The sequence below is a fragment of the Magnolia sinica genome, chromosome 5, assembly GCF_029962835.1.
Source record: "Magnolia sinica isolate HGM2019 chromosome 5, MsV1, whole genome shotgun sequence".
NCBI lineage: Eukaryota > Viridiplantae > Streptophyta > Magnoliopsida > Magnoliales > Magnoliaceae > Magnolia > Magnolia sinica.
In genome coordinates this window covers 3,516,594-3,541,767 of record NC_080577.1, presented here as the reverse complement: position 1 = coordinate 3,541,767, position 25,174 = coordinate 3,516,594, and the positions used below count along the sequence as shown (strand labels likewise).

The 25,174-nt window shown below is 39.5% G+C and overlaps 1 protein-coding gene across 3 annotated transcripts; it reads right to left on the bottom strand.

Annotated features, from left to right (window-relative positions):
- Positions 1-1,249: 1,249 nt before the first annotated feature.
- On the bottom strand, positions 1,250-19,379 carry LOC131245150 (beclin-1-like protein). Of its 3 annotated transcripts, none has more exons than XM_058244405.1 (10): positions 19,012-19,378; positions 16,233-16,588; positions 15,929-16,099; positions 15,264-15,388; positions 14,881-14,929; positions 6,841-6,999; positions 6,610-6,695; positions 4,423-4,494; positions 3,681-3,830; positions 1,250-1,670 (listed from the first exon to the last, which is right to left on the bottom strand). In XM_058244405.1, exons 1-10 carry the CDS (start codon positions 19,175-19,177, stop codon positions 1,412-1,414), a joined length of 1,593 nt encoding a protein of 530 aa, XP_058100388.1. In that variant the 5' UTR covers positions 19,178-19,378; the 3' UTR covers positions 1,250-1,411. The 3 variants fall into 3 exon arrangements, with proteins under 3 accessions (XP_058100388.1, XP_058100389.1, XP_058100390.1); XM_058244406.1 differs by having other exon boundaries at positions 16,233-17,039; positions 19,012-19,151; XM_058244407.1 differs by lacking the exons at positions 14,881-14,929; positions 15,264-15,388 and having other exon boundaries at positions 19,012-19,379.
- Between the last annotated feature and the right edge of the window lie 5,795 nt (positions 19,380-25,174).

Sequence of the window (25,174 nt, the reverse complement as noted above, 5' to 3'; positions counted from 1 at the left end):
CTTACATTTACAACATGGTTAGCACCAAAAACTTGGGTGTTTGATGCACTGCATCAAGCAGGTGTTGCAGCAGATTGCTGTCTGACCCTCCAACTCTGTTTATGTGAGTCCATGAGCCACGCCCTCGAAAATTTGTTCAACGGTTTGGATCACTGAACAGTGGGCCTTGTAGGAATTTGAAAACCGAAACTGGGATTGTATAAACATGGTTCAAAAACTTGGTTACTCGGACGCACTCATTCAGCATTCGAGTCGGGACCTAAGTCAGGGTTGAATAGGCCGAACTCGGGTACTGAGTGCCACCGAATGATGCCATCTGTAGCTTGAGATAACGTACAGCTGGAAATACCGTGACTTATCGTCCAAGCAGGTTCCCCTGTAAACATGCCAGCTGTGTGAGAAATCCAAACCATGCAACCACTAGACCCCACCATGAAGATCAACTGGCAAAAAAATAAAAAAAATTAACCGGTCCACCCATCAGGTGGGCCAAACTGTGTGAATAATGAACTATGGAACGACAGATGAGAAGACTCAGCTGATTTGGTGGTGGGCCTACTGTTTGCATGGCATTGCCTTTCAACAGAGGTGTCATGTTGACAGGAATGGCCTGGTTGGATGATAATTTTCAGTGCTCCGGGCTGTACCTGATCAATCGTCATTTACCATAGCCCTAAATTTTGGTTAATAATACAGCTGAACTGGTACCCATAATTTTGGACAGTTAAATTTGAATCAGTATTCCACGTATGCAATTTTGAAGTGCCAACGTATCATCCAACACACTTTTTTTTCCCTGCAAGACACCCTTTCACTTACAGCATTATTGTCCATTAACTGCTCTCTTCCTTTTCATGCCAAAAAGCAAAGTTGGTAACAAACAGGAAAAAAGGAAACGAATTATAGGATCCTAGAGACGGGGTTTTCATTTCTGATGAGATGGGTCTACGGTTCAGTGATCCAGGCCATTGATAATGGACTATGCCTCAAAAAATCATCAATAGGATAATTATACGCTTTCTAATTTTGGCCCAGTAATGGACGGTTGAAAAGAGAAATAGACCAAAAGTCCACATTCAATTGAAAAAGGGCCATGATTGATGGCTAGGTTTTTCCAACCAGGAAGTTTTGGGGCGTGGTCTCTCCAGTTGGATGCAGCAGACCAATGGTCTGGATTACTGAACCATGAGCCCCTGAAAACCAGTCAGGGATCCTATAATTATTCATCTGCAAATGCAAAGCCACCCAATAAACAATCACGCTCGATGAACTTGTCAGTGCTTATTACATCAATAACAAGATATCAATATAATATAAACATTATGTGATATTGATACCTGCATTTTCATTGCTATAAAGATGATGTCTGGCCTCCGTTTATACAGGGGGGAGTGAGCATCCTACCACCATGTCAGGTCTTGGGCGGGCTTCTTCTAGATTGGGTCTTGGAATCCGTGCTGTGTTGTTTCACAGACACAGAACTTACGGGCAGGGAGATTTCGCTCTGAGAAGAAACTGCTGCAGGAAGTGGCTGAAAGTTGGTGTTACCAACAAACCAGAACAGTGCCCACTTCAGATCACAGAGCATATACTTCAGAGCCTTTGTCCAATTCTCCTGCCTGTTGAAGCTCTGTGTGATGGTGTAATTCTCCACCCTGTCGTTCTCAATCCTACAAAATCCGTGCAAAAACAATGTTTTAGAAATAGATATGCATATTGAATCATGCTCATGAACAAATGGAGAAAGCATCTCTGCGCTTAGTTCATTGGCATTCATTTAGAGAAATGCATGAGAATATTTGATCTATAACTCTATGCATTTGGAGTTGCTTTTTTTTTTTTGTTTTGAACGCATGCAGCCCTACCCATCCACATGCAAGCACACATGGCAAATGGCCTGTGCATGAGATTCCAGCTTTCCATCAGAGATGGAAAACAGGCCATTTTACTCATGTGGGTTGATGTACAACAAATGGACAGATAAAACAAGTCTTTTAGCCATCCATTTGTTTGTACCTTGTGGCCCCACCTGAGTGAAACGGCCTCATTTTATCAAAGAAAGGATAAATAGTGTGGCCCACCTAAAGGAAAGCTCAGATCTTGCGCATATGTGCTATATTGGCATGTGTACTTGCATGTGAATGGGGAAGTGAGGGCTTAGCAAATTTCCAAGTCTACAGTCCTTGGTTAATGAAGTCAGTAAATAACCTCTACTACTTTAAGCCAACAGCTGCCTTACAAGAAACAGGTGTGGGAAACAATTCAAGAAATGACGCATCTTACAGAATTTTATTGTAGCAGTTTGAAGGCATGAAAAAAATGCATGAATAGGGAAGCAAGAAGAATATCTAATTTGTGGCATTAAATGAATTTCCTGCCAACTACGCTTTGAACAATACATTGGTCGAAAGCGGTAGTGGAGGCTTGCAACTTCAATGTGGTGTCAGTAATCTTTGTGATGCATCGGGCCAAACCCAGCTCATAAAAGTTGAGAAAGTACAATTAGGCTACAGTAAGATGAGAGTGAAACGTGTGCAGAGGTATGCAATAAATTGAGGGGGGGAAGAAGAAGAAGAAGATGGTTTCTCTTCTCAAGAAAATCAGGAAGCTACTACGAGTACAAGTTGGTGAGGGCAAAAGCTCCATCTGGGAATGGATAGGAAAAAAACATGGAATAAGTTGACACCTCGTTCAGTGATCGAAGAGAACTACAGTCCCTGCCTCTATGGCTGCCCATTGGCTAAGGAAATAGGAAATAGGAGGCCACACGAAATATCAAGGGTCTCATCACTTTTCACGTGGTAAATATGACTGCCACCAACAGCACAGTAAGGATTACAGTTTTCATGGAGTACCAAACTTTTCCCAAAGTCAACCTAATTCCCATTCATGGGAGAAAGAAATCTCAAACAGATCGCCAAGATAAAAAGCAATCATTGAGAAATGGTGCAACTGATGATCCCAAATTAATTCACAAGCAGTTCTATAATTTGGATTCTTTCTTTTCTTTTTCATTTCCTTCTTTTTTTTCTTTCTTTTTTCATATTGGCAATAAGCTGTGGACCAAGGTTAGCCAAGTCGACAAGTTGAACCATGACTTGCTAAAGCTGACCCTGTTTTTGTGCCAGACCAAGTCAAAAGAGGCGTGCATTCAGTGAGAGCACATGAGCTACAGCCAAATCAAGTTTTTTCCACAATCCATTTATTTTGTACAATATGGTCCACCTGGGGAATGGACCACACTGATTTTGAGCCTGGGCATCTACATCGTGAGATTGCTTGATAGATGGCTCAGATGTTCTGCACCAGTGCCGCATGGTCATGGAGGTGTGCAAGGGGGTCTGTACACGATATGGGATTAGTGAACCTAAATATCATACATGCACAAATACCTCAGCCCGATAGCAGTATACAGGCATCATACCTAAAGGCAATATATCCACGCTATGCTTAAATCAAGAAGGGTGTCAAAATAGCAAGATTCTAGATTTACACGAAGATTGATAATAGAATCAGTGGCAGGATGTTATAGCGACATCAACACAAGTTCTTGAAAGGTAATGGAAGTAGATGATCCTTAGTGTTGCTTAATCGAGTTGTGGACCTTGTGATCATAACAGATCCTCAGATACTATTGAGAACGACCACCAACAAAACAGAGGGAAGAAGAAAAAACTCACTTGTAAGGGAGCTTGAAACATTTTTCTGGTGGTATGTTGTTTTCTTGATCCCTGGAATTTGCAAACTCGGCAAAGTCCTTGAGGCATGCCAAGAACAGGGTCATTGCTTTGTCATAGCGAGTGCTCCAAAATAAATTCACAGGACCAAATCTGAAACACAAGATGGTTCTTATGCTTCTATGTCATATAAAACATAATCTATTTCCATGGAAAAATAATAATAATCCACCTTGGTAAGACCTTGTGACAACATGAGATGAGACATCCATATAACAGAAAGAACCATATTACCAATAACCGGTTCCTTTTTTTACCATTACCAAAAGTAGGGAAAGTTTAAAGAATGTGGAGAGTTCGAGAAGCACAAAAGCCAAATGATAGAAATGAAGCATTATCTTGTTGAAAATGAAAGATAAAACATATACTAGAAAAACATGTAAGCTTTAGGATAACAAAAATTAGCATGCCGGCTAAGGTTTAAAAAAACTCAGAATTTTGTTTCTTAGGTACTACTGTATTTTCAAGGTTTAAAAAAAAAAAAAAAAATCCGATACATAAAAATGAATGTACACCATAACAGAAGGTTTTTACAATTTACATGCCAAAGTAACAAGTTACAATAACTTTGGAATGGACATCCCACAATGGATAGAGTTGTTAGAAAGAAGAACGCTTGTACTACAACAATGGTGAACTTTTCTCAAAGTAAAAGATTTCAAAAGAAAATGAAAAGGTTGCTCACAGCTCATATGTATTGTTATTGCTGTCCATAATGCGGGGGTAACTTCCCATTGGAAGAATCTTTATTCGATACCTTAAATAAAGTATAGGAATTTCCAATGACCACTTCATACAGAAATAATGGTTGCAATTAAGGATGATTCCTGCAGAAATTATTAACAGACTTCATATGCACAAATACAAATGCAGACTATCATAACAGCAGCACTTCATATGAAGGAGAAATGATTAGCAACAGTTTGTGGACAGGACAGAAATAGCCTTTCAAGTGAAAGGTATATGATTACCTTTGCAAGAGCATTTTTCTACTGGACAACAATGTTCATGACAGAAAAAGAAGAATGAGATTTCCAGGGGTGTGGAGCAGAATATTGGTTTCTAAATGACAGTGTTTGTGGTATATCGGCTGATATCATCAATATCGCATTCCAGTGATATGAAACACCACTGAAATACGTCTCTTTCAGCATGTCCATGATAGTATTGCGATATATCGCATTTTAACAACAATACCATCGATACGATGTGATATTTTCAAAATATTGTCAACATATATAAGCTTCTATCAATAATACATTCAAATGTATCGGTATGTATCATCAATATTCTCAATACAGAAAGCGATATCAATCCTTCTTCCTCTTGTTTCTTTAAAAAAAAAAAAACATTCACGGTTTTTCTTAGTTCTTCTATTCTAATCCCTTCCTTGGGTGACTCCAACCAAGTCCTTTTGATTATTTGGAGGAGAAACCAGATTTTTTTTATTTTTTTTTGCAAAAATCAAGATCAGACAATGAGTGGGCCGGATTTTGAAATGGTGTGTTTTTTTTTTTTAATACTTTTTTTTCTTTTTCTTTTTTTAACCACTTGGAATCAGTAGAAATAAGATGGAAATCCATGATTTTACATGTTTTGCATGCTTAATCATGGATTTCAACCTATGATTTGGGGATTTGGGGAAAATGGGGGAAATTGCTTGTATTTCCATACGTCTTCTTAGTTTAAATGATATTGATTTTGAATATAGTTGCATCACTTCTATCTAGTTTAGGACCCTGTACAAAGGAAACTTATTATGTGCACTTGTTTTTTGTGATCTTTTGATTTCTAAGTGTGTATTTGATGGCTTGTTAACATCCCCTAAAGTTTCATTAAAATTTTTGACCAAGTTCACAATGTTTGCAAAAACAACGAAACATTATGTGAGACATCCAATATTTCCCATGCGATACCCGACATGTTTCCATATCCCCAGGGTGCGATACATCATCGATATCGATACGGAAAACACTGCCGGCCGGAAATCAAACTGCAGTTACAGTGAGTTTTCCAGCCTGGAAAACCCTATAGGATCTTGATTGGTGTTAAAAGACTCAAATCCAACATATCAGATCAGATAAGCTGAAAAGACAGCTGATTTTGTTTCAAAATTGCAACAGTCATGAAAAAATAATGACAAAAGTATCTCAAAAATTAAATGGAAAACCAGCAATATGAAGCACAAAACTATGACCATTGGAAAAGCTTGACTTAGATCTGACTGCAAGTGCAAACAAGCGACTATTCTCCTAAAGAATGCTGGAAAATTACATTTTCATGTACCCTAAAAAACATAGAAATTTCCGTCAATGCCAAAATTCTTAAAACATTATATCTACAGATTTCACATAAAGAAGTTCCACCACATTTTGATTCATTTCCAACAGATCACAGCTTTTGGAGTAGTGATTCTTCTTTGTCAATTATGGGAAGATTTTTTGTTGAAAGACCAAAATCTTTCTGATTTTTACATTTCCTGGTCAATTGTGGGGTAAATTTCTCATTGAGACAAAAATGCAAATGCATAATGAAAAGAAAAACTCTTCCATAAAAAATTATCAGTGATTAGCCCGTTCATGTGAAGCATTAGCTTTGTGAAACACCATACACATTGCTTCAATGTAAGGTTGTATTCTTAAAATATATGATACATGGAACCGTGTAACCAGTTTGAAGAGTGAATACTTTTAAATCATTGTGTAAAGCAAGGTTGTTAGTGCTCGAGCCAAGGTGTACTTATTCACAACTTATTTGAGGTTATTCGGCTGAAGAGTAAATGCACAGACTAATCAGTAAGGAGTCCTTTGAAGAAACAAAATTAAGGCAAAGTACCAAAGCAAGGAACAAGGTATAAAGCTACAAAGGATACGGGAACTTTGGCCGGAAATATTGAGCCATCGTGTGGAGGAGAAGGCATGCCTGACCCCAAGCAGCATTTACCTCATCCCACTCAACCTAAAGAGAGAGATGCCAAATCATATGTGAGAATCCAAACCCAATCGAAAAATGGAAAAAGAATGAGCAATAGTGACACTAGAGCTTTGCAAACAAATAGCAAGTTTATTCATCTGCGTAGGGCTAGTTTTGACACTGAGCATACCGGTATCTTAGGAAGACGGCCAAGTCGAAAATTGTTAATGGTTCCGAATTCTCCATCATGCCAAATTGGAAAGGCATCATTCAGAACATTGGTGCGCTTCAACAATTCCAGATGTGCTTGTAAAACTTCTATCTTGGACAAGATTGCATCTCTTTCTTCCTATTAATCAGAGAAAATTCTTCATTATAACTTGTGGCTTCATGCAGATTTTGCAGCAAAATGGCATTTGGGAGTCAAAATCAGGTGCGCATCAAAAGGCATTTCCATGCAGTGCCCAGCCGAGAATCCCTGCACACTGCATTGGGGAAGCAACATCCTGGCAGCAGCTTGGTCAAGCACAAGCTGCACAGTTTCGAAACAATAATACTGACAACTGCCACTCTTCTTGACATTTATAAACTTTCAAATAAATTGAAATAACACTTCTGGCTATGTCAAGCAAAAGAAAATTGGAAGTCAGGCAGGATTCATTCCACCACCCAATAGGTTTTTAAAAAAATGTTTTTTTTAAAGGGTGGCAACAGGCTGGGGTAGCCCACCTAACCTGGCTTTGGGCCTGGCTTGGACCTACTACTTGGCCCATGGGCCGGGCAGAGCTTGGTCTCAAGTCATTTTAGCCTGACGCAGCGCATGTGTTATATCCTACAAATATGCCATTCCAATCCTCAGTTGGGCAACCCATCCATCTTAATGTAGACTGTTGGTTTTATTCCTCTAAAATGTTTATTTCTTTGCGCATATGTGATCCACTTAACTCATTGATTGTTATCAACTTGTTGATTGTAATCAGCCTATGTAATAGACTATTAGAACCGCCCGGGGTTTGGGTGAATGGCTAGCGTCGTGGGTTTGCTCCCCACAGATGCGACTTTGATTCCCCTCCCCTTGATTTATCCAATGCACGTGGTATGCGGGTGATTGTGTGCATCCGCAGGGATTAGTCTGCCCTTAAAAATGGGTGGGGATACCCTGTTGTCATAAATATATATATATATATATATATATATATGGGAAAAGGTACTATGCGCTCGACCTCACGAGTCCATCCCATTTGGGCCCACCGAGATGTGTTTTGCAAATCCAGCCCATCCATTATGTGTGTCCCACTTGCATGAGGGTTCAGACCAAGTTTCAGCAGCATTCAAAACTCAGGTGGGCCCCACCAAGTGCTTTTATATGTTTTAACGGTGTCTTCACATGATTTTAGATGGTATGGCCCACCTGAGTTCCGTATACGGCTGATTTTTGGGATATCCCATAATTTAGAGGGGAACCATCAAATGCACGGTGTTGATGGTCGACACGCATCACGGTGGGGCCCACACAGCTCGACCTAACGGGAGCTTATCGTGAGGTCGAGCGCATAGTACCTTTTCCCTATATATATATATATATATATATATATATATATATATATATATATATATATATATATATATAAACACACACACACACTATTAGATTGTGCTTGCTTGTAATCAACCTACATAATAGTCAATTACATTGTGCATGTGGTAGAGTTGTGTGCTCTCATTGTCAGTCCCCGGCCCAAATGAAGCAGGGTTGTGTAAGGTTGGGAGTCGCGCCAAACTTATAGCATAACTTCCAACATGAATCCGAATAATATGTCAATGCAAATGACAAGAGTGGATGGCAGACAAGGATTCATGTAGCCAACCCCAATTAGTTGGGATCAGGCTTAGATGATGATGTATGTGACCCAGTTGACCAATGATTAGATTAGGAACATTCAAGCGGGACACAGAGATTTCATCATTTTCAGGCCAAGATGGGTTGGGTATGGCCCAGGTTAAACCAATTTCTGCACTCGAGCTTGGGCCTTCTGTGCTAGGCCTGTGGCGGGCTCAGTCATTGGGTCTTAAGCATCGGGCCAGGCACGGGCCTAACCTGACCCATCCCACTGCCACCCTTATGTTTTACTGCACTAAGGCCATCTGATCAAGGACCACATGTGGCCAATTGTGTGATCAGGCTCAATTGAGTGTTCAGATTGCATGTAAGGCACAGATCAGATCCATCCAAGGATCCAAAATATGGATTGGGCCAATCCAACGTCTGGATCGAACATCTGCACCATCCAACTGCCACATCGAGGCCAGATTGACATAACTATATGGGTCAGATCAAAAGTTCCGGACAGTCATTTCAGATAAAAGGTCCAATTGGACTACAAGACCTACAAATCTAATCGAATGGCCATATTAATAATCGGCTGGACTGTGGAACCCACAGATCTAATCAGCTGTTTCTTTCAGGGCTTTCTCTATGGAGGGTGGCAGTTTGGGGTGTTATGTACAACAATGTAAGCTACAAAGGCCATACGGTTGGACAAGAGGAGCATTTAGCCATTATTTGATTTCCCTTATTATTTCAAGTCTTTATAGGCCCTTTTACATGTAATAAGGAACATCAAAGAGAAGGCTAGATATACACAGCCTACGTACAGAACTATTACGAATGAATATTATGAGACTTTTGATTGAATAAGTGCCCCATCCTATTATGCCATGAAATAGAAGTAGGATTGCCTAGAAATACTTGTCTTGTTCACATCAGTAACTAACCTATCCTGGTCCATTACTTTCAAGTTGTGTCAAATCAGATTTATATGACTCGAATAAAAGAACATACACCTCACAAGAGGATACTCCTGTGGAGGTAAATCATCCTCTAACTATTCCGAAGTCACAACTGAAACATCAAGCCGTAGATATTACGAAACAGATCAAGTGCTGGGATAAAAATGTGACAATTCATCTAATCAAAATTATTAGTCTACCTGTTTGACGGAAGTGTCACAAACAGACAAAGATGAACACATGAAAACAGGAAGAAACGCAAACCGTCAAAAGTAGAATCATACCGATCTCAAGAATTTATACCATACTGTGCTCAACTGCCTAATTCAAAAGTACACATGGCTAATAATTAAGAATTAGAAACTCCAGGGCTTCCAAAATAAAATATAAGAATAAAAGATGCATACACATAACAATTCATAGAAACCCCCTTTATAGGACACAATATCAATTTTGTTATACTTGAAATCAGTGTTTGAGTTGCCGGTATCGCTACAAGTTTCACTGTCCGGGGATAAAGATATAACATCATTATCGCCAATAACCGGAAGTGCAAGAGAAACAGAGGAAAACATGGAAATATGATGGAATTTTTCAGTGAAACTTCAACGGATGCCTAACTACACATATTTGCATATTTAAGAAATTAAAAATTAAAAGGAAAAAAAAATTGCAAAAGGAAGGCATACATATGGCTTTTCATTTAATGGGGGCTAAAAGCATGTAATGTCGTATGAAATCACTTCAATTGCAACCAAAATGAATTATATAATATAAATGCAGCTATCACACAATAACTAAGACATGTAAAAATAAATGAAATTTAAAATATACACCTGTTTGGCACTGCTTACCATGGTGGCAATATTGTTCACAAGTCATCCCCTCTACTCGTGCCAATCCATTGAACCATCTAATCTATCCATCCATCCAACCAACCATCACAGCCATCCAACCATCACATCAATCCACACCGTTCATATGTTTTGCCAGCTTATTTTAGGGCATGGTCTCAAAAATGAAGCACATACAAATTTCAGGTGCACCACACAACAAGAAATAATGGTCATTGAACGCCTGTCATTGAAAACTTCTTAGGGTCCACCATAATGTTTATTGACCACCCAACCTGTTGATACGGTTACACAGACCTGAATGAAAGGAAAAAACAAATATTAGCTTGATCCAAAACTTTTGTGTCCCACAAAAGGTTTCGAATGGTCAATAATCATTGTTTCCTACAATGTGGACCATGTGGTCCACCTGAAATTTGTGTTTGCTTCATTTTTGGGACCATTCCCTAAAATAAGCTAGCAAACCATATGGATGGCGTAGATATACAATACATACATTGAGGTGGGCCCTACTATCGAGGTCCCACCGAAATCGTTGGTTCTTGTCGCTTAGACTTACACAACCCTAAAGTTTTGCACACGCGACACGAACATCCTACAACAGGAAACTATGGGGCTCATCATGATGTTTGTGAGATATCCACTCCATCCATCCGTTTTGCCAAACCATGTTAGGAGATGGGCCCAAAAATGAGGCAAATCCAAAACTCAAGTGGCCAAACAATAGAAAATAGTGATGATTGAATGTCCATCGTTGAAACATTTGTGGGGCCACATAAGTATATCCAACCAGGCTAATATTTTTGTGTTTTTAGTTGATCCCAAAAAAGATGACCTTATGAATGGTTTAGATGGCATATAAACATCACAATGGAGCCCAGGGTGGTTTCAACAATAGCCATTTAACTACCCACTTTTTTCCTGTCATGCAGCCAACTTGAGTTTTGGATATGCCTCTTTTTTTGGCCCATGTCCTAACATCATTAGAAAAATCAAACCAATGGGGTGGATTTCTAACAAACATCACGGTGGCCCTCGCGGCCCCACCTAGCTTCCTGTCGCAAGAAGTTCCTATCAAAGGCTTTCGCAAGTCGCCCCTAACCAGCGATGTGGGTGGGACCTAGCCATGGGGCCCACCTCAATAAATGTGTTGTATATATGCACCATCCATCTGTTTTGCTAGCTCATTTTAAGGTATGGGTCAAAAAATGAAACAAATCCTAATCTCAGGTGGACCATTGACCATACCACCAGAAACAATAGTTGTTGACCATTAAGAACATTTTGTGGGCCAGAAAAGTTTTGGATTAAGTTGATATTTGTGTTTTCCCTTCATCCAAGTTGATGTGACCTTTTTATAAAAAAAAAAGATAACAGGAACTATATTGATAGAAAACGAAGTACAAAAAGAGAGGATCCTCCCGCTAAGCTAGTGAGAGGGAAGACCTCCGAAGTAAAACAAATTACAATCCTTTATATTAACCAAATTAGAAGCCCACTCTGCTAAGTATTGCTGAACTTTCTGGATTGCTAATCCCGGCAGTTTTGAAATGCCATTGAAGCATCTCCCATTTCTTTCTTCCCGTACTGACCACCAACCAGCCAACAAGCACATTCTCCATATCGTGGTTCTTTGTTTTCCTATATTAGGCCCATACCAGGCTTTTAACAGACCATCAGAAGAGTTCGGGAGACACCAGGAAATGTTGAAGAAACTCAGGATAGTTGTCCACACCCGAGCAGTGTAGGGACAATGAACGAATAGGTGATCCATCGATTCCTCCTCGGCCATGTAGCAGAGACAGATGTTTGTGATTAGCATTCCCCTCTTCCTCAACTTGTCAACAGTCAACACTTTCTTCTTTCCAACTAGCCAAGCGAAAACCGAAACTTTTGGGGGGACTTTGAATTTCCACACTTTCCCTGTCATGAACTTTTCCACCGCTGAGATGTTTGTATCTATAAATATGTAAAGAGATTTGACCGAGAACGGAATTGATCTATCGCACCTCCAAACTAGTCTATCTTCACACGTCTGACCTAGCTTACAAGTGGTGATGCGACGTTGAAGGGCCACAAATTCGTCGATCTCCCAGTCATGAAGATTTCTTCTGCAAAAGGTGTTTCAGACATTTTCGTCCCCAACTTTAGTGTAGCAGTCAGCCACCAGGATGGAAAGGTTCAGAATGAGTCGATACATATTTGGGAAGTCTTCTTTAAGAGATGAGTCCCCCACCCATATATCTTTCCAGAAGCGAGTTTTTTACCTTTACCAATTGCAATGTCAATCCCCTTTAGAACCTCCCTCTTTGAGGATAGAATACCTCTCCAAAGAGCCGAAGCTTTGTAAGCAGAGGAATCTTTAGGCCACCAACCTCCCTCTGAACTACCATACTTGCTTTTGATAAGCGAGTTCCGCAAAGTCCCATTTTCTATTCCCAGCCTCCCCGTCCATTTGCCTGGAAGGGCCCTGTTCATAATTTTTAGATCTCTGACCCTTGCACCACCTTCTTTAAACTGCTTGCATACCTCCTTCCATTCAACCAAATGGAATTTCTTGTCATACTTTCCATGCCACAAGAAATCTCTTCTTAATCTTTCGAGAGTTACCAAGATCGACGCTAGACATTTGAATAAGGACATGAAATACAAGGGGAGGTTAGACAATGCTGATTTTATCAAAGTGAGACGACCTCCCAGGGATAAATATCTGCACTTCCATCTGGCCAGGTATTTCTCAAATCTCTCGATAACTTTGTCCCATAAGCATTTTTGGGGTTTCCCAATGCATAAAGGAAGACCAACAAACGTTGTCGGAAGAATTCCCATCAGGCAATGAAAACTGTGAGAACAGTTTAGATGGCAAATAAACATTATGGTGGACCTTGGGATGTTTTTAATTGTGGGTATTTAATGACCATTGTTTCTTGTGGTGTGGTCCACCTAAAACCTAGATCTACTTTAGTTTTTTGTCCAATGCCCTAAAATGACATGGAGAAATGAAAAGCATGCATTGAGGTGGACACAACAGAGTCACGCACAATCACGAAGCGCAACTTAAGTTCCGTGCAAAGGGAAAGTAGGAACCCAAGATGTCTTTTAACCCCTAAAGTTTGTTTTGCGTTCGTAAACAAAAGGGGAATAAAATCCTGATTTTTTTTCACCCTCAAATCACGTTAGAAAGCATCTTCCCAACGCCGATTCTTTCCATGAATGAGAATATTGCATGGGAGGAAGTTTTGATGGAAAACCCCAACAAATTTAGGAAAAGCTCACCGAAATTCCTGGATTTTTTTTTTTGGGTGTTATTTCATACTTTAGAAGACTGGCACGCAATCCAATCACTTCTCATCTTCCGAAAAGAGGTATTTCTATTTTTTTCTAGTATTTATGCTCTACCCTCACTCGATTTTATCGGCGAAAATTTGAAAGAAAAAAAAAATCCATGAAATTCGAAAAAATCGACGAAATCTCGCCGATATCCGGGAGAGAAATTTGGAGTTTTCGGTTTTGAAGGGCCAACAATAGCAAAATTATCGACGACAATTCAATAATTTCGCTGACAATTTAAACACTGCTTGAAATTAGTAAAAGCCATTATCAAGTTTTTGGTTAGCATTTTATTGCTTCATTGTCATCATCATAACCTTGTCCCACCCATTTGGGGTTCATTAAGGAATCTGTACATGTTTTAATTACTTAAGATTGTTTTATTCTTACACTAGTGCATAAAGCCACACAAACCACATATCCATACTCACACACTCATATGTTTGCATTCACATCATAATGTCTTTGTTTTCATGATTATCAGGCCCTCCGAACTGAAGTTTTATGTGATCGTCACGTACCAATCAAACTTAAGGAGAAATCTTATAGGATAGCTATTAGACCGGCCATGCTTTATGGGACAGAATGTTGCGCAGTTAGGAACAGCATGCTCATAGGATGAGCATAACTGCAATGACGATGTTGAGATGGATTTGTGGCAAAACGAGTAAGGGTACAATTAGAAATGAATGCGCTAAAGGTACCTAGTAGTAGCACCAATAGGTAATAAGATGATGTAAGTAGACTTGGATGGTTTGGCTATGTGCGATGGAGACATCGAGAGGCAAGAACTGCACCAGCTAGGAGTGAGTTGAAGTTGAAGGCTCAAAAGGGGCAAGAGGAAAATCCAAAGGATGCAAGGAGGTAGTAAGAAAGACTATGGGACATGGTTTAACTGGGAATATGGTCCGTGATAGAGTGGAATAGCAATTACAGGATTCGAGTAGCTAACCCCAATTAGTTGGGATAAGGCTTAGATTATGATGATTATCACGTCCTCCAAGAATGGTCGTAAACAACATGGAAAATTATCACAAAATTATGTACATCTTAGGTATAGCAACATACTACAAATGCTATACACCAACCGAAACAGTAAGGACTCAAAACTTATAGCATTTCTGTCAAATTTATCCTCTGTTCCGGAAGAAGAATGCTGGGTCCATGAATTGAAGGAGTTACAAGAGACTTTTGGAAGTGAATAAGGAATGTATAAAGAGAGGGGGGGTGGTGAGGAACTATGATAAGAAACACACCTGATGTGAAGTTAACTGAAACTGAAAATTGTTGAATTCATGCCAGTACCTGCAACATTTGAACTCATAGAGGTAACTATTTAGCATCTAAGACTTCCATATGATGGATTGATAAAAACAAAATACATGTTCACAAATTTTAAAAGAAAATGAAAAAGAAATCCATGAAAAGTACTTTTAAAACAAAGCAATAATGAAGTATCCTCCGATATGCAAATTTGTAAACAGGAAGAATGTTGTGAAAAGATGATCATTCTAATCCACTTTACGTAAAAAGTTCCACAAATCTGCAGTCACTGGAAGTGCTCATTGTCATCAAGTCCATGAAACAGTTAATGCAAAGGCATGACTCATGCATAACCATAAAAATGTTGAGCACCCACCGTTCCTCCAGTTCTTTGAAGCGCTTTGATTTTAATTCTAATTCCATTCGCTCAGTATCTACTGATGCACACTGTTTCTCAGCTTCTTCAATGGCTGCTTCAAGCCTCCTTTCTTCTTCTTCAACCTTCAGTAGCATAAAAAATAAATAAACTAAAGATCTTGGAATGGGGGTGCATAGAGATGCTTAAGCTCGTGTTACTTGGCAAAGATGTTGAGAAGAATAGATGTCTATCTTATACAGTTTTTCTCACTCAAGTTTGAGTATTTAGTTATAGTTAGAGCAATGGACCACAACTATACACAAAAAGTAAATTTCTAAAAGCATGTGATTTCCATGACATCTCTACAAGTGTTGTTCAGATGGGGTACTCCAGAGCTTCTAACAACGACAGAGGAATGAAATCATCAATAATCAGGAAACTGCAGATCTTTTCACTCTGAGTTAAGGATAAAATATTCCCTTCAAATCCCATAGCTTAATAAAAATATCAAGGTGTATGTAGCCTCAAGTTGTTCATTACGGAGTCTGTTGCATTTTCAAATAAACAGATGAGCTTGTCTACTAATAACAGAAGGAAAGCATTTGTTTCTAATGATGAACTAGCCATGACCAAGCATTTACCAAATTCAAATAAAATGAAAGCAGCATTCATCAAACAGGCACCTTCTTTTTTTCGCGAAGGAAATCAGCTTCGCTAAGAGCATCACGGGACTCCAGCTCAAGTCGTTGAAGACAGGCTTCATATGCTTTAATGTCCCTGTTCACGTCTTCGACCTCTTTATCGAGTTTATCAGACAACACACGCATACATTCCAAACATAAAGGTTGATCAACCTGAAAAGACATGCACAAGCTCATGCGCATAAACATAAAATGCTCAGAGGCTGAAATTTTATCTACAGCCCAAGCAAGGATGCCAAAAAATGACCTTTAAAATTTGCAGATGAAACCTGGAAGCAATTCACACCTGTGTTTGGGCAGTGGCGATATCGAATGCACGCTTCAATACAGTTATACTCGAGTGGAACCCAGAATTGTTCGCCTGCAAAGGACCACTGGGGCTTCCGCCAGGAGTCAGTAAATGGGTACCACCCCCTTCAGATGCAGGCTTGTACATGGAAGCAGCAGCAGGAGGCAATACCACAAATGACTCTTCCATCGTCTTCCCAGACTGGCTAGCATCAGGCTGTGCAGCTCCGGTGCGAGGACGAGGGGGGACCCCATGAGGCTGACTTCTTTGCTTCGGCAGCACAACAAACGAATGGTCCATCCGGGTCGAACCCAACACACTTCCTGCCCCATGTACCGAGGAGGCCTGCATACCTGCATAAATACTCATCCATAGCTAATGCATGTGAGAGAGACAAAACAATAGCAACATGCACAAAATTCAAAGAAATTGAAACCAATAACATTTATGTTCTCAAATGTTCAAGATCTGAACATACCACATAAGAAGAAATAACGAAAGAAGAAAATGAAAATTCTGCAACAAAATAGTGATGGAATTGTAACAGCATTGATCAATATGCTCTAAATATTTCCAACTTACAAACCCCAAAAGAAATTATTAAAAATAATGCAGTACAAAGCTGAAATAGAAAACTGCTATCTGAAAATTTTCCTTCAAATAATATGAATTCTATGTACAGCTTTGCCTGGTGATGATATGCCGGCTGGTCCCCATCCCGGGTAAAAGAGGGTTGATGTTCAGTAGGCAGCCAATCATTGAACTTCTTTAAAGCAATTGTGATAGAATCAATCTGACCCCAAACTGTTGGAACAAGGTTATAATTATGATGATGATGAAGTAATATGAATTCTATGTTCACAGCAGAAACTAAAATAGAAGGGGACATGTTTGCAAGCACCGTGTGCATGTCTGCCTCCAAAATTTTAAAAAGGGTTGATGAATGCTCATTAAATTCCCTCCGATGCCTTTAAATGGTGGGAGGTGACAGATAGTTTGACTTTTAGTCTTAGTGGTGTTAATGCACACACTTAGTTGTGGCCATATAAAGATTGAATGAGTTGCAAGCTTATTTGAAACAAATATGAGAATTAACTTCAGAAGTGAAACTTGATATAAGCCAGTGTGCTTGTCCTGAACCACTTGCTCAATACTCAGTTAATACCTTACACACAAGAGATGAGGTAGTTAACCACCAATACAGTTTTCTTTTTTCAAAATATTTTGTTTAGTCCCATCCATAATTGTGTTTTAACAACTCCACTAGAGTTGTTTCCCATACAAAACATAAATTTGGTGAAAAATCATTATCTGGGAGGGATTTCTGGCCAGAACCCTAAATGTGAGCAAAATCTTTTCTTTTCTTTTCCTTTCTTTTTTTCTGGATTCATTTTTTCAATAGATTAGCTATAAAATAAGTGAAAATCCATGTATATGGGTGACTTTGATACATGGAAATGGATTTCAACCAAGATACTTGGATTCCAAGGTGAAAATGGAAGAAATTGAGAATATGGACAGTGAAGAATGGCTTGACTCTCTTTAGAGTCTTTAATTTTCCAACCACGTGTCATTGCCAAATCACACACATCAAGCCCTATCACGTCTTGCAGATGTGCCCATTTGTAACAAAAATGTGCCTCACCATGTGTGCTACATCGATAAAGAACAAGGGTTTAGTTGTTTCACAAGGTTTATTTGTTCTATTTCTTGGATGGAGAAACGAATAAGGGTTTGGTTGTAGAGTGGTGGCTGTTGACTGTAGTGATTCATCTAAAGGCTTTTATGATGATAATCTAAAAAGTTTGATGAAAGATCATAAAATCTGGAAGAATGTTTTGACTAGGCTTATCCTCCGTAAAGGATGTAATTCCTTGATTAAACCTCTTAGCCATTGAATAGAAATTCAGTTTTTCCCTTCACATTTCCATATTCAGTAATTTCAAACTTCATTTGTTGGTTGTTCCGCAATTATGGTGATCAACAATAGTGTATTAAATGCCCAGTGAGATGATTGTGCACTTATTAAATGGCACAATCCACAGGGATCACCATTCGGAGATGTTCTTGCAAAGATATCTAAATAGATAATTTAGATTGAACAACTTAGGGCATGTTGTTAGACGCCTGAAAATGGGTTATTCTCATTTTAGTTCATCATGATTATGTATCTTAAAGCATGATCTCTAATACATTATTATAGTTAACAAAACTGAGATGAACCATCTTCAGGCGTGTGGTGACTTAAAAATGAGGTGTACTGACTTAAAAATGAGTTCCAACTCATTTTTAGTTAATCATGATAATGTATTAGATATCTCTCTTTTTGCTAGGGATTAAAATAATCCTGAGAACTGGCAATGTACATAATCTCTAATACATAATTGATATTAAATAAAATGAGATGAACTCATTTTTTTAAGTGGCTACCAAACAGGCCCTTATGTTGTTCAAAGGGCCTGTGTAAATTTTCACTATCCTTTTGATGGCCGTCGATGGTCTGGATCCACAGCCCCACCGCTCATGCAAAAAGTAGTATTCGGCACCCAACTATTGAAGTAGGACAATATACAAGATCGAGGGATCCATTTCTTTGGAAGAAAAAATCGTCTGAAGTGGATCATTGGATGAAGGCGATCATCAATTCAACATTTTTAATAAAAATGGGTGTAATCAACGAGAAATTCAAGAAAGAGGGGAATCAAAACCCTAACCGGATAAGCAACGAGAAATTCGAGAGAGAGAGAGAGAGAGAGAGGGGAATCGAAACCCTAACCGGAGCGAGAAGAGGAGTCATTGAAGAACTTGTCCGCGTAGGAATCAACGCCAGCGACGCAGAGGGAGTGGCGACAGTTCTGGCAAACCCATCGAGGGAGATTCGGGTCTACAGGAAAACTGCCGCGGCCTTTATCTGCTGCAGTACAAGGATCCTCCGTCTTCATCTCTCTCTCTCTCTCTCTCTCTCTCTCTCTCTCTCCTATTCTTCTAACTGGTTTTGGAGGGAAGACGGGAGAGAAAGGGAAGAGAGACTGCCATTGGGGAAGACAATCACTTCTGAAATTACAGCAAGAAGATACATCCCCTGCAGGTGAACTTCCACATACAACCCTTTCTTTCCGGCCAAATATATGTGTAGAATATCACAGCCGTGAAAAAGAGTAACTGACACCGGGATGATCAGCTATTTCAAATTTTTGGCAGATTCATTCATCAGGTGGGGAAATAACATCGGAAGCAATAGACAACCGACTCTATGACTTATGTAGGAGTGTGGCCCACCTGATAAATGGATCGCTTTGGATTTTGTGGAAAATGATCTTGATGATAGCGCCCACCTATTACAAGGATCGGATTTCCTACAGACGTTGCACGCGGGCGGGAATAAAGGGGTAGATCTTGTGGATGTGAATGTCCTACTTGGGCCCAGAGGAATATAATCAACGAGGAACCCCGCTGTCGGACGGACGTGGCTTGGGCGCTGCCCCACCTGTCCCCAGCTAGGGACAAATGGGGACAGGCTTGGCTCTGAGGGGCCACCGTAATCTATGGGTTTTTATCCCCACCGTCCGTCCACTTTGCCGTGTCATTATAGATTATGAGCCCAAAAAATGAGACAAATCCATGGTTTAAGTGGACCACACGGTGGGGATCAAACTCTTAGGCCTGTTTAGCACGGTGGATTAAAAATTCCCTAGATTTGGAATACCTAAGAGTTTGAATTCAATTACTAAATGAACTTTAATATCTCTAATTAGTTTACTTATGTCATGTTTGACAGGGTGGTTGTAATAATTTGGATGGAACATACACTTTGGGCAAAAATGATGAAATTCTAAGTCTTGGATGGCCACAAGCATAGGCTTATATCAAGTGACTAATCAATTTAACCTTTGATTTACATGTATGATATTTGGATGGAGTCGCCGTATTAAAGTATTTTTAGTGATGTAGTTGGTAATCAAACAATTTTGGAATATCTTTAATGGCTCATGTGCCCAATAAATTAGTAGCCTAGTGACACACATATTGCACGTGCAATTCTTGTAACATTTTAAAATGTAATCCTAACTTTTAGATTGAATTCAAACCCCTTATTTGAAAGGATTTGAAATCTCCTAGATTTGAAACCCCAATTACTTCACGGTGCCAAACATATAAGGGGATTTAAAATCCCCAAATTCATCCAAATCTATGGTAACAAGTGATTTCTTACAATTGAAAACTTCTTGGGCCCACATCAGTATCAAGCGATGTGTGTGTTTCTCGTTGGCCTAGTCATATAAGACCTTATGAAGAGATTTGATGGCAAATAAATATCACACCAAACTCAAAAGAAGATTTCTACAATGGCAGTTTCTAACACAATTACTTATGGAGCAGCTCACTTGAGCCCGGGATTTACCTCATTTTTATGCTCACGACCTAAAATGAGACGTGAAAATGGATGGACGATGTAGATAAAATCCACACATCACAATGGATAAATCCATGCTTTGGTAGAAGATGATGGACAGTACATAAATGATTATTAATTAGAAAATGCATAGGTGGAATACAAATAATTCAAATTATAAATTGTTGCAATTATTGGTCCAAGAGTAGACATAATCAAAGGATCCTACTTGTATAATTATCTGATTATTGGATAGGCGAGCATTTATTGAAGGGTTATAGATGAAAACCATTCAATGGGCCATAATCAGAAGTTAAGATTGTTCAACCAACCTAATTTTAGGAATATAGCCTAACGATGTTAAGTTCCACAGTCTAATAAGTTTAATTTGAGTTCATGCATGTGACATGTACAATTTCTTACTATCAGAATGAAGGGACATAAGTTACCGGCGTGTCCATTGACCACTTAAAGACGCACATGGTCCAGGGCCAAAGTATGTCATGGGTTGGACCCACATCCCGTGGTGACCTGAGTGGCCTAATTTTCATGCCCCGGCATCCACGTGGTAACCCCACATCATGGATGGGATGGATTTGCACACTTACGGAAAACAATTATCATAACCAGAGAATGAAGGAGTTTCACAATGGTAGCCATTGACATGACCTTAGTGGATCCCTTATCATGGGGCCTACTGTGATGTGTGTGCCTTACATTCATGTGGTCCATCAATTCTAATAGCTTATTTTAACACATGATTTCAAAATTGAAGCAATTCAAATCTTAGGCAAGCCATGCCACATAAAACGTGGTCATTGAACACTCCCATTAAAAACTTATTAGGGCCACTGGTAAATTAATTTTACATCCAACCAGTTTATGAGGTTACAAAGACCTGGATGAAGATACCACGTAGGTATTAATTTAATAAAAAAACTTATGGCTTGTTGGGGAAAAAATAAATAAGTCAATAGGTTAACTTATGGAATGGAGCAACTCTACAAATCAGCATGAACCCAATGAGGTTTGGGCCACGAGGGGCGTCTACATCTGAAGACAAGTCGACCTTTAAGGAGGTCGGTACAACGGTAAGGATACTAAAAAAGAATGCATAGATTAGAGAAGTAAAAAGCTCATGTGTACCGCATTAGGGAATAGGAATTGAGCTCCTACCATTGAAAATGAAAACATGAATATCGTATTGGCTTGATCTAAGACTTTCATGGCTTTCCACTGATGTTTTTGTTATATCCACACCCTCTGCCCATTTGGTTAGATAATTTTAGAGTATTAGCCAAAAAAAAGAGTAATATCTTAATTTCAAGTGAACCACACCACAAATAACAGTGGATAATGATTCTCACCATTAAAACATTCATAAGGCCCGCCAAAATATTTATTTTCCATCCAACTTGTCCATAAGGTCACATAAGCTTGGATGTTGGGAAAAAAAACAAATAGAATGATCCAAAACTCCTATGACTCAAAAAGGTTTCAACGATAGACACCACTACTTTACGCAGTCCGTGGGTATTTTAGTTTTGGATCTATATCATTATTATTTTTTGGCTGAAACCTTACAACGATGTTGCTTAATTGATGGATGGTTTAGATATAACACATACCTCACCGTGGGGCCATAGAACTTGTGGTGTATGGTACACCACTAGAGGTGGGCAAGTTGGATCCGATCCGGTGGATCCGACCCGATCCGACCCGACTCGATACCGTTCCAAACAGAACCAATGGTCTAGATCGGCCATGATCGAATCTGTCCATCGAGGTCCGGTCATTTTGCTGATCGGATTCGGATAGGGGTGTATCCGAACAGAACCGATTCGAAACCCGGACCGAAAGGGTCCGAGCCGACCCGACCCGACCCGGGATATAAATATCCCTCATTTTTGTAAAATTCTTTCTCCATGCATCTTTGGCTTTTTGTTTGGCGCCAAAAAACTCCGCCCAATGTACACCTGAGCCCTAACTCTATTTCTCTATCTCTCTTTATATCTGTCTCTTTGTCGCTCCCTTTTTGTTGAAGAAGAAGGTAAGAAGAAGGTTAGCCAGATGTCTTGCGGTGGGTTTTGGAATTTTTATAGGATTTCTCTGGTGGAGAGAAATATACAGGGAGAGCTGTTGGGTTTTGGGGCTCAATTTCTACGCTGGAGAGGGAAACAGAGAGAGAGTAGTAGCAGGCATGGTTGGCATACAGTGATTTAGCTGCTGGTTTTCGGAAGCATATTGGCTGGTGTACAAAGTGGATCTGCCGGTGTAACGTTAGCAAGCTCTGTGGGTCCGATTACGAGGTATGTATTATATCCAAACTGTCTATTCATTTGGCAATATCGTATTAACGCTTGAGACCAAAATTAAGACATATCTAACTATCAAGTGGACTACACTACAGAAAGTAGTGGGGGATTGAACGTCCACCATTGAAACCCTTATTGGGTTCACAGGGGTTTTGGATCAATATGAAATTTGTTTTTCCTCTTCACTGAGGTCTTTGTGACCTTACGAACAGATTGGATGAAAATAAACGCTATGGTGGGCCATACAAATTGTTCAACGGTGAAAATCATTATCTCCGCTTTTATTTATGGTGTGGTCCAGATGATCTTCGGATATGATTCATTTTTTGGATAGTGCTCTAAAATGAACTCTAAAAACAGATGAATGGTATAGATTTACTAAATACATAACTGTGGGCCATGTAGCTTTGATCTCCTTTGATTCCTAGAGAAGCTTGGTAGATAGCTTCTTGAAGAAGCTTTACACCGGTTACAATAGCAATAGCTTCTCGAAGAAACTTTGTATGGCTAGTCGTCGGTGCTCTGTGGGGCCCACCATGATGTATGTGTGTCATCCATGCCGTTCATCTATTTTTATATATCATTTTATGATATGATAAAAAAAATGAATTATATCTCAATATCAAGTGGACCACATTACAGGAAACAGTGTTGAATGAATTTTGACCGTTAAAAATGTTTTGGTAGCCATAAAAGTTTTGGATCAAGCTGATATTTATTTTTTCCCTTCATCTGGGTCTTTATGACCAAATCAACAGATTGTATGTCAAATAAGCAGTACAGTGGGCCTTACGAGGATTTTAATTGTGAATATCCCTTCATTATATTTATCTTGTGGTATGGCCCATTTAAGATTTTTATCCCTATCATTTTTTGTACCAAGCCCTAAAATGATCTGTAAAAATTGATGAACGGTATGGATGAAACACGTACATCTTGGTGGGGCCCACAGATCATCGACCGGAGTAGCTAGTCCGTTCGCACTGTACATAGAGTAGCTTTATAGCTGGTAACTAGCCTGGTAGGAGCTATATCCTCTAAGACAGGACAGCAAGAGCTATAGCCTATAGTTATAGCCAATATAAGAGTACTTGTAAAATTAAAAGTAGATTTCGTACCGTGTTAGCCGAGTAAACTATGTGGCCCATCTTGAATTTTTTGGTTTATCCAAACCGTCCATTAGTTTTTTCAGATGATTTTAAGGATTAATGCTAAATTTTAAATATTTCTAATAATTAAGTAGATCACATCATACGAAACAGTATGAATAATGATTTTCACACCGTTGAAAAGAACGACAATCCGACCTCTGACAAATCTGATCCGACTCGGTTGTCTTGACCGAAATGGACTCGGATCGACTCAGGCCAGGAGGGATTAGGATCTGTTCGGGTCAGATGACCCCGACTCGGCTTCGGATCTGATCGGGTTCGGGTTCGGCCCTCCATATTTCGGTCCTGGTCGAGTAGGACACAATCCGGTCCGACTCGGTCCGATGCCCAGCTCTGTAACACCACCCAATCTGCTTCCGTATTGGTGGAGTAGTACCAAATTCGCATCCGTTGCTTTTGGTGGCGAATTTTGGTCACCGTGATTTTTGGGGGAAATGGCTTGGCTACTCCCTACCACCAGCTGGTGGCTGGTGGTCTGTGGGCTCCAACATGATGTATGTGTTTCATCCATTTCGTTTATCCAATTTTTTACAGATCATTTTAGGTATTGTTCCCAAAGCTTAGATGAATATAAATCTTAGGTGGACCACACCACAGAAAAACAATAGTGATTGGATATCCATCATTAAAATCCTCTTAAGGCCCACTGTACTTTTTACTTGACATACAATCTATTGATTAGGACATACAGACCCAGATGAAGGGGAGAAGGAAAATATCAGCTTGACCGAAAACTTTTATAGCCCAAAAAGTTTTCTATGGTTGACGTTCATTCAACACTGTTTCCTGTAACGTGGTCCACATGAGAGTGGAATATAATGAATTTTTGGTCTCATGTCATAAAATGATCTAAAAAAATAGATGGATGGTATGGATGAAACACATACATCATGGTGGGGCCCACAGAGCACCGATCACCAGCCATTGGTCGGTGGCAGGTGGAGTAGCCAATTCGTTTCCATTTTTGGGTTGCCTCGACGCCTATCTGTCCGGGCAGAGCTATGTGAGATCTACCGTGATATAATTGTTTTATCCACCCCAATTAATGATTTTTTCTCG